At 43.1% G+C, this 10,000-nt stretch overlaps 2 protein-coding genes across 2 annotated transcripts in view; one reads left to right on the top strand and one right to left on the bottom strand.

The window, feature by feature from the left end:
• Window positions 1-1,619: 1,619 nt before the first annotated feature.
• Window positions 1,620-3,709, top strand: serpinb1 (serpin peptidase inhibitor, clade B (ovalbumin), member 1; the record flags this gene model as incomplete). The annotated part of the gene is made up of 6 exons (XM_080832777.1): window positions 1,620-1,787; window positions 2,123-2,260; window positions 2,401-2,518; window positions 2,657-2,799; window positions 2,949-3,101; window positions 3,302-3,709. The coding sequence occupies 6 exons, from the start codon at window positions 1,620-1,622 to the stop codon at window positions 3,707-3,709; spliced, it is 1,128 nt and encodes a 375-aa protein (XP_080688903.1).
• A 979-nt stretch (window positions 3,710-4,688) lies between these two features.
• gptl (glutamic--pyruvic transaminase-like) overlaps window positions 4,689-10,000 on the bottom strand; it is a gene marked incomplete at both ends in the record, with an annotated part of 7,646 nt that continues 2,334 nt past the window's right edge. The window contains 3 exons of the mRNA XM_080860095.1: window positions 4,689-4,772; window positions 7,856-8,030; window positions 9,945-10,000. The exon at window positions 9,945-10,000 is cut by the window's right edge and continues 81 nt beyond it. Of these exons, the coding sequence (XP_080716221.1) occupies window positions 4,689-4,772; window positions 7,856-8,030; window positions 9,945-10,000 (315 nt within the window). The remainder of the gene's footprint in view (window positions 4,773-7,855; window positions 8,031-9,944) is intronic.

Here is a 10,000-nt window from a genome sequence, read left to right as displayed (position 1 = left end):
ATAGACACACACACAAAGCCGCAATTTGAAATGATTAAAACACATGTATCACACGATCCTGAAGCTTTGGCTCTCTGACAGTACCTTTAGCAGTTCAGATTTGATCTAAAATAAGCCTCATATCCAAATTTCATCACCTCATCCACACACGCACACACACAGTGTTTGATGTGCTGTTGAGTGTGGTGATGATGTGTGGATATGAGACTTTTATTTTGGCTGAACTCTGATCTGCTAATGCTGATGTCAGAGAGTAATATAAGAGTTAATGTGTGTGTGTGTGTGTGTGTTTGTGCGTAAAATGTCTTTTATCAGATCCCTCACCCACACACTCTTTCGTCCCTTCATCTCTCTCTCTCCCTCTCTCTCCCCCCTCTCTCTCTTTCTCCCTCACTCCCCTTCTCCCTGCCTCTCTCTCTCCCCCTCCCTCCCTCTCTTTGTCTTTCTCTCTCTTTCTCTTTCTCCCTCCCCCTTCCTCCCTCTCTCTCCATGTCTCTCTCTCTTTCTCTCCCTCCCTCTCTGTGCCTGGTGTATAAAACATTTTTCTTTATGAAATGTCTTACTACTGTAATACATCCATACCTTTCTGTGTGACTGTCTATGTCTGTGTGTGTGTAAGAGACAGAGAGAGAGAGAAAAAAAATAGAGGAAGAGAAAGAGAGATTTGAAAATGTGGTATGTGTAGCTCAATCAGAAAAGTCTAAAGTCCAACAGAGTTACACTCACACACACTAACACACACACACACAAACACACACACACACACACACACACACACACACACACACACACACACACACACACACACACACACACGGACAGTACCTCACCCCACTTTATGGATGTGTTCTACTACCACTGTGACCACACCTAAAAGTCAAACAGAAGATCCTCCAATATGTCTCTCATGCATAACGCAGTTCAGGCAGACACATTTTACTCCCCCTATAAACACACACACCCACACACACACACACACACACACACACACACACACACACACACACACACACACACACACACACACACACACACACACACACACACTCATAAACGCACCTAGTGCTGGGTGTTCATATCCACTCAGTGGGCGTGGCAATAGCAGTAAAGGCCAGAAGAGTTAGTTCCACGGAAATATACAGAAGACAGAACAACCAACTGCATGTCAGTGAGAGGGAAGACGGGGAGAGCTTTTTCAACCTGATTTAATCTTCCACTGTAAGTAGGGAAACCATTCAATCTCTTCCATTTTATCATAACGTCAGCAAACAAGAGCCTCAACATCAGTTTCGCCCATGTCATTGGTCTGTGTTTAATGTAAACTGTAATGTTGGCTGTGTAAAGGCATGTTTTCTCTTACTCACTGTAAAAATGTCACACACCCTGTGTGTGTCCATGTCATACTGCCTCGCCTGTGTGTGTTTGTGGTGTTTATGTATGTAATGTATGTAATGTGTTCATTACGCCTTCTCTGAGAGACCTGCCATCCTAAATGTTTTGGTCACTCCAAACAAAAACAGATGGTTCGTGTGGTTTGATCATCATGTTTGACCGTAACTTGCCTAACGCAGTGGGTCAGACTCTTATCTGACTACTTCTGGTCTGCTGCAGCTGTTGCCATGGAGACGTTGAGTCGTGCCAATGGGGCGTTTGCACTGGACCTGTACCGTGCGCTGAGCAAGGACGGCGCCGGCGGCAGTCTGCTCCTCAGTCCCCTGAGCATCAGCACCGCGCTAGCCATGGTGTACCTGGGGGCTCGCTCACGCACAGAGGCAGAGATGGGCAAGGTAGGAAAAGAGTATTGTGAATGGATCATTCTGCCGCAACTTCACCAACACATGAGGTGCTTGGATGAGGGGGGGTAAGATTCAAAAGAAGAATCCAGCTAAACTTGGTGGTTGAAAAGCAGTGAAAATGTGAAGCCTTGAGTTAACATAGGTAATGACTTATCGTACACACCCAGGCCTTGGGTGTGCACTTGCATACTGGCAGAGAACCAATACGCTCAAACAGTTCATAGGTCACTAGTCGCTACGTATATGATTTTGTTATGTTTTCACATATCTAATAGTTATGCATGTATAATGAGCTGGTGTGTTTGTGTGTGTGTGTGTGTGTGTAGGTGATGCGATTTGATCAGGTGTCTGATGTCCACTCTCATCTTCACACTCTCATGGGGAAACTCTCCGCCCCCAGCTCCTCCCATATTCTCAAAATGGCCAATCGCCTTTTCGGAGAGAAAACCTTCAACTTCTCACCAGTAAGCACTCAATCGCCTTTCAAGTGTAATGACCACCACAGCTGTGCTGACAATCCCAGACTGGTGTGTGTATGTGTGTGTGTGTATACAAAGACATGCAGAAATTCTTATTTATACAGAAAATATATTCGTGTGTATAGGAGTTCCTGGGAGGGATAGAGAAGAACTACCTGGCTGAGCTGCAAGCGATGGACTTCCTCCAAGCTGCTGAGGAGGCCAGACTCACCATCAACCAGTGGGTGAAGGACAAGACTGAGGGTAAGGATCACACACACAGAAATACACACATACATATGCAGACATACACATGATGTTTGTGTGCATTTGACTGTGCATGGTTTCTTTGAAAATGTGTGTGTGTGTTTGTTTACCTGTGCTCTGTGTGTGTTGTGCCAGATAAGATTGAGGAGCTACTGAAGGCAGGGGTGTTGACAGGAATGACGCGTCTGGTTTTGGTGAATGCTGTCTACTTTAAGGGCAGCTGGATGCATCGCTTCAGGGAGAAGAACACCAAACAGATGCCTTTTAGGATTAGCTCGGTAAAATAACAAGACGCACACATTCAATCACACAGATCTCTAAAACCACGCACTCTCACAAACACACACATTCAATTTTTAAAACCTCTAAAATAAAGTGTGTGTGTTTGTGTGTGTGTATGCCTGCATGTTTGTGTGCACATGTTAAGACTGAGACCCGGCCAGTGCAGATGATGTCCCAGGTGACGAAGCTTCCCTATGGCTGGGTTGATGAGCTGAACCTTCAGGTGCTGGAACTGCCTTACACACAGAAGCAGCTTAGCATGTTCATCCTGCTGCCTGAGAAACCATCTCTAAGCAAGGTGTGTGTGTGTGGGGTGGGGTGGGGGTGGAGTGGGGACACAAATACAGACAGAGAGAGGAGACGGAGCATGTTTGTCAGTGTGAGAGAGTGAGGGAGAGAATGACACAACCTACTGGAATGGATATCTACCTCTACACTTAAACTCCAATCTGTATGTTCAATTTGGAACCTTAACGCTAACCTTCTGAATGCCCACAGCTGGAGAGCATGCTGACTATTGAGAAGCTTCTAGAATGGACAGACCCCTCAAACCTTGACGATGGCAGTGAAGTGGTCCTGCATCTGCCTCGCTTCAAGCTGGAGACCAGCGTTTCCCTGGGCGACACGATGTCCGGGCTTGGCATGGGCTCGCTTTTCGATGCGGCAAGCGCCGACCTGACGGGCATGAGTGCTGACGGCGGGCTCTTTATCTCCACGCTGGCGCACAGCGCTGTGTGCGACGTAACCGAGGAGGGCACGGAGGCGGCGGCTGCCACCGCTGGTGTGGCATCCTTCTGCATGATTCAGGAGGAGCACTTCAAGGCCGACCACCCCTTCCTCTTTCTCATCATGCACAACCCCACCCGCAGCATCCTCTTCCTCGGGCGCTACTGCGGGCCGGAGTGAGGGATGAACTGGGTACCTAAACCACTGAGCCATTGTCATAACTACGACAGAGTATTAGGGCCACATGAAGGGGACTTTTTTGGGCATTTTGAGAGTAAAGTGGAAATTGCAAAAATAAAGTTTGAATACCATTTTGAGAATAAAGTTGATATGTTGAGAATAAAGTCGAAATTACTAGGTTTCACACTCCAAGAGTTAACTTTATTTTCGAATGTATTCTCAGAATGAAAAAAATTATTCCTCCTGATTTTGAATAACAAAGCACTAAGTACTGTTATCTAACAGAATCAGTTTCTACCATTTTAGAACTAGACATTACCCTCACTCTCCCCAGTACTTAGTCTTAAATGTATACCATTGTAACTAATTATATAAACTCTTCATGGTTTACGTCTATCACACAAAGTCGCTAGTTTGCCTACAAGTTTAAATAAAGTTAAATAAACTTGTCTAAATCTGAAGCATTGTAAGAATTGTTTAGGAGTAAGCAAGTCAGGTGGTGGATAACTAAATTAACTTTAATATATGACGTACAAAGGCTTAGCAACGTTAGTTAGCAACAGGAAGAGGCTTCTCAAAAGATTTTAGAAGGGCGTCAAGGTCCACATAACCACAGTAACATAGTCCACAGAGCTGCACAATACCACCCTATGTCATGTGGACTTTATCACCAGCTCAGTATTCAAACAGACTACAGTCCGGATGCTCTCAGTTGAGAATCAATCACTTAGAGATGAAGAGGAAGAGGAAGATGAGTGAAAAGATTAGGGTGTTTATGAAGCCCTGTCATTTAAACACTGAACAGAACAGTGGAAGCACTTGAAGAGTATTTGCATGAACGGGTCCAATGCATCAGCAGTCATGTATATTGTTATGGACACCATTGGTATTAGAGGACTCTCTCAAAGAAAAAAACATTTCGTGGACCTCCACAGTTAACATGCCATTCTATACTTGAAATGGCACTGCCATGCTAGGTTTACAGAGTTTTGTCTTGGTTTTGTGCTGGTTCTTGTAGGAAGCGAAGGTGAAAGGATCCCAGACGTCTCAGCAGGTCTTCCAGCTTATGTGGAGGCATGAGGACACAGATCCTAAATTACACACACACACACACACACACACTAAATATAGCACAAAATATGGCATTGCCAACAGTTTGGTATCAAATGGTGTTAGTAAACCCAAAATTCCTGATAAGGAATCTGACATATTATCCACATCATAAACCTGTTACTCACCACACAAATAAGGAACTGGTTTGTCACCTGCAGTGAGGAACAGGTTTAACTCCTCACTGCAGGTGACAAACCAGTTCCTTATTTAGCTGCTGCACCACAGTCACACAGCAGAACCAATCAAATACCCCACTATGGCAAGACAGCTAGTCTAGGGTGTGCCCTAGAACTACTATGGATTCTAAAGCTTGTCACCTGGAGGAACCTTTAAAATGTTCTACAATTCTTTGGTTCTAAGAAAACTTTAGACAAGGTGGAGTAGAACGCTTATTGGGTCTATTGAGTGTACAATATATAAGTACTATATCTCTTGTACATATATCTTTGGGAAATCATTTAAAGTTGTTAGGAACTCTTTTCACTTAAGCTCTAAGGGTTAGGGTAAGGGTTACTATAGAGCCCAAGAGAGCAGTGTGTACTTGTGGCTAATTCTGTGACACGTGCTGTAGTTTCATCCAAAGCCATTATTTCAAACTTTACTACAGTTCGCATAACAAAACTCAGAATATGTGCATTAGAGAATGTGTCTGTGAGTGCAAATACATGTGTGTGTGATCTTACCTTATGTACCAGCAGCTTCCTGTGGTTGAGTGGTCATCACATACACACTCGCTAAGCCCCACACACACCCCCTTCTCCTCTAGGAGTCTCCCACAGTACAGTGGCCCAGCACTCACTCCCATGACCTGCACTCACACAAGATGTGTGAAAGTATGAAATAAATGATTAATAATGACCTTTTACAAAGCATAGTGCAGTCAAGGTAAGTTAAATCAAGTGTGTTTGACCTAGGTTTGGTATGGTTTGAATGTGTATTTTACAGTACCGAGGTGTAGTCTATTTACAAGTATTTAGGTGTGGTTATCTGTGGTAACGCAGGTATATTTGTGTGTATATTAAATATGGCAAGGGAATGTGTGTAATTGTGTGTATGTGTATATGTTTACCTGTGGCAAGGTAAGATGTGTGTACAAGAAGACTCCTCCCTTTACAGGTGGGCAGTGGAATCCTGGCAGCAAACTGAGTAAGCTCCTCCCTCTCTCTACATTCTGCATCAGAGTATTCTTACAGGACAACAACTCCTACACACACACACACACACAAACACACACACACACACACACACACACACACTAGCATTATTGAGGGAGTAAGTGTGTGTGTATCGTATTGTTTCATACACACACTAGCTGAACGGTTGATTTGATTATTACAGTTTTTTACAATAGGATACACACTAAAATCAAAAGTGTAACACAATTATCAAAACCTTCACTCAAGGAGCAAAACAACGGCTCAGATCTGCACAACTATAAGCACATTTAAACATCACACTTTTTTGCGAAACCATACACACAAGTGATTTGCAAAGCACTAAACACACTTTTATGCTTTAGACACAGACGTATATCAAGAGGTCACTTCCTTGCAATTCCAAAACAGTCTGTCAAGTTACCACACCTACAAGCCGGTCAAATAAACACAGCCATCAAGTGCCCAAGCACATGATTGCTTAATTGTAGACACAACAAACAGGTTTAAGCACTATAGAAATGCAGCAGATGAGTAACTGTAATCTGTCTTCAACCAAAATGGAAGGAGTCAAAAGAAGAAGAGTGAGGGTGAGAGGGGGAATCCACAGCGGAGGAGAAGGAGGAAGAGGCCGAGGCCATGCCATGAGGCTGAGGTCAAGGTGGAAGTAGAGGAAGAGGAAGACCTGTAGCACGAGGAAAATGTGCTCAAAGAAGAAGAAGACCAAATGTATCAAATACAGTAAACTTGAAAGGAGGACAGGCCCATATTCACGCAAGAACAAGATATAGAGATCATAAACATGCTTTTGGCAAATACGTAATGCTATCAGGCTCAGAGAAATTCAAGCAAACATTATCGGTGACCATGCCATTTTCAATACAGTAATATCCATCAGGTCTCTCAGTCAACACTGGCGACACTGACAAATCTGTACATTTTACTGTAAATGGAATTGTAACCTGTATTGGAAACATCTTTTCACCTTTGTCTGATATTTGCTGAGCTTACAGTGTTATGCACACTACTGAAGTAGCATGAAAACTGGGACATGTTTTGTTGTGATTCTCCATGTTGACATGTTGACTGATTTGGGTATATGGAGAGAATTACGTAAATAATATTTTCATCAGCATTGGTCTTTGGTAGTGTTTTTACTGTATTGTGTATTTTCACTTTCTCTATGTACTTCACTTACACTTCTCTAATCACTGAGAAGTAGTATTGCTAAAAGTGTTTTAGGTTTATAACAGAAGTGTGTAAGTGGTACAAACAGAATTCAGTATATGCAATGTGTGTGTTTCATATGGTAACAAAATATGGTTTTGTTAAATGAGTGTATAGATTTTACAAGAGTGTTTCATTTTGCAATGGATCTGATGTTTTTGCTCATTGGGTGTGTGGTTGTGCTTATTGTGTGAGGCGATTGAAAAGCAAAACAAAGCAGTAAAAATTGTGTGTATCCGATCGTAAAAAACTGTAATGAGGGAGTGAGCGTATGTATCAATTCACAACCTCACACACACAGCTGAGCCGTTGATTTGATAATTAGTGAGAGAGAGTGTGTGTAACATATTACACACATACACACACACACACAAACCAGCTGAGCTGTTGATTTGATAATTATTAAAGGAGTGAGAGATAGTGTGTGTGTGCGTGACATGATACACACAGATTTGTTGATTTGAGAATTAGTTGTGAGTGAGTGTCTGTAACTGAGCTGTTGATTTGATAAGTGATGAGTGTGTGTGTGTGTGTGTGTGTGTGTGTGTGTGTGTGTGTGTGTGTGTGTGTGTGTGTGTGTGTGTGTGTGTGTGTGTGTGTGTGTGTGTGTGTGTGTGTGTGTGTGTGTGTGTGTATGATTCTATGTGTGTACCTGCATATATCTGCTGTGAGACGGCTGGCCAGGGAGTGGAGGATCAGCCATGACATCAAGCCCAATCTGACCAGTCACCGGAGGGCTGATGTCCCCAGTCAGCAAGATTTCAACGAATGGCAGCACAGCATCATCAAAGTTCACCAGCTCCATGTACCCTGCCCTCATGCCACACCTGTGGAGCAAAGGCCTGTTAGCACCCAAACATATAGCACTGCTAGTACTGTTAGCACCCAAACATATAGCACTGTTAGCACCCAAACATTAAGCACTGCTAGCACTGTTAGCACCCAAACATATAGCACTGTTAGCACCCAAAAATATAGCACTGTTAGCGCTCAAACATATACAGTAGCACTGTTAGCACCCCAAACATATAGCACTGTTAGCACTGTTAGGGCTTAAACATAGATGAAGCACTATTATAATTATAATAATAATGGATTTTAGCACACTTTAACATACAAAGAGGTCTCAAGGTGCTAAACATATACAGTGGGGAAAATAAGTATTTGAACCCCTTGCGATTTCACAAGTTTGGCCACTTGCAAAGAAATGTGTGATCTATAATTGTAATGGTAGGTGTATATTAACAGTGAGAAACAGAATATCAACCAAAAAATCCAGAAAAATGCATTTTATAACATGTATGACTTTATTTGCATTTGATGCAAAAAAATAAGTATTTGAACCCCCAAAACTGACTGACAAAAATGACTTAGTACTTGGTGGAATAACCCTTATTGGCAAGCACAGACGTCAGACGTTTCTTGTAGTTGGTCACCAGGTTTACAAACATCTCAGGAGGGATTTTGGTCCACTCCTCTTTCCAGATCCTCTCCAAATCTTTAATGTTGTGTTTTCAATGGGAGGGAATGAGGGAATGAGGTTCAAGCCCAATATTCCATGTTACATGGCCCCATCCATAGTCCCCTTGATGCGGTGGAGTCGTCCTGTACCCTTGGCAGAGAAACAGTCCAAATCATAATGTTTCCACCTCCATGTTTGATGGTGGGTATGATGTACTCTTGGGGTCATATTCAGCATTCCCCCCCCCGTCAAACACGGCAAGTCGAGTTGATGCCAAAGAGCTTGATTTTGGTATCATCTGACCACATTCTGTCTCCCAATCCTCCCTAGAATCATTCAAGTGTGCAATGGTAAACTTCAGATGGCCCTGTACATGCGCTTCCTTGAGCAGGGGGACCTTGCGAGTGCTGCAGTACTTCAAAAAATTACGGCGTGGTGTGTTGCCAATGGTTTTCTTGGTGACTCTGGTCCCAGCTGCCTTGAGATCATTCACAAGCTCCCCCTGTGTAGTTCTGGGGTTATTCTGCACCTTTCGAATGATCACTGATTCCGCACGAGGGGATATCTTGCATGGAGCCCCAGACCTAGAGCGGGTGACAGTTGTTCGGTGTTGCTTCCATTAATGAATAATCGCAACAATAGTTATCTGCTTCTCACCAAGCTGCTTGCCCGTGGTTTTGTAGCCCATTCCAGCCTTGTGCAGGTCTACAATCTTATCTCTGACGTCCTTGGACAGCTCTTTGGTCTTGCCCATGGTGGTGAGGTTGAAGGTGTGAAGTATGATTCTTTGGACAGGTTTCTTTTATACAGGTCACCAGTTGAGATCAGGTATACCTTGTTAGACCTAATGAAGACTAATCTGTGTGCTTTTTGGGCACATAACTGGCCATTGGGAGCCAGAATTCTTGCTGTTTGCTTGGGGGTTCAAATACTTATTTTTTGCATCAAATGCAAATAAAGTCATAAATCTTATAAAATGCATTTTTCTGGATTTTTTAGTTGATATTCTGTTTCTCACTGTTAAAATACACCTACCATTAAAATTCTAGATCACACATTTCTTTGCAAGTGGCCAAACTTGCTAAGTCGGCAGGGGTTCAAATACTTATTTTCCCCACTGTAGACAGTCACAACAACAATAATACAAAGTAATAGACTATATAACTATTAGCACTCAAACCCAGCACATATGAACATATGACCTCAATCTGTGGACATTAACCTGACAACTCATCCATTCTCAACCCGATGTCTGGACAATCATGTGAGAAATACTCACTCTCCCATGGTGGCGTTGGAGAGGGAGTTAAATGATGCCATCTTCACAGAGCCTGA

The sequence above is a fragment of the Sprattus sprattus genome, assembly GCF_963457725.1.
Source record: "Sprattus sprattus genome assembly, chromosome: 2".
NCBI lineage: Eukaryota > Metazoa > Chordata > Actinopteri > Clupeiformes > Clupeidae > Sprattus > Sprattus sprattus.
Note: the sequence above shows the minus strand (reverse complement) of the source record. Positions and strands in the feature narration are given on the sequence as shown.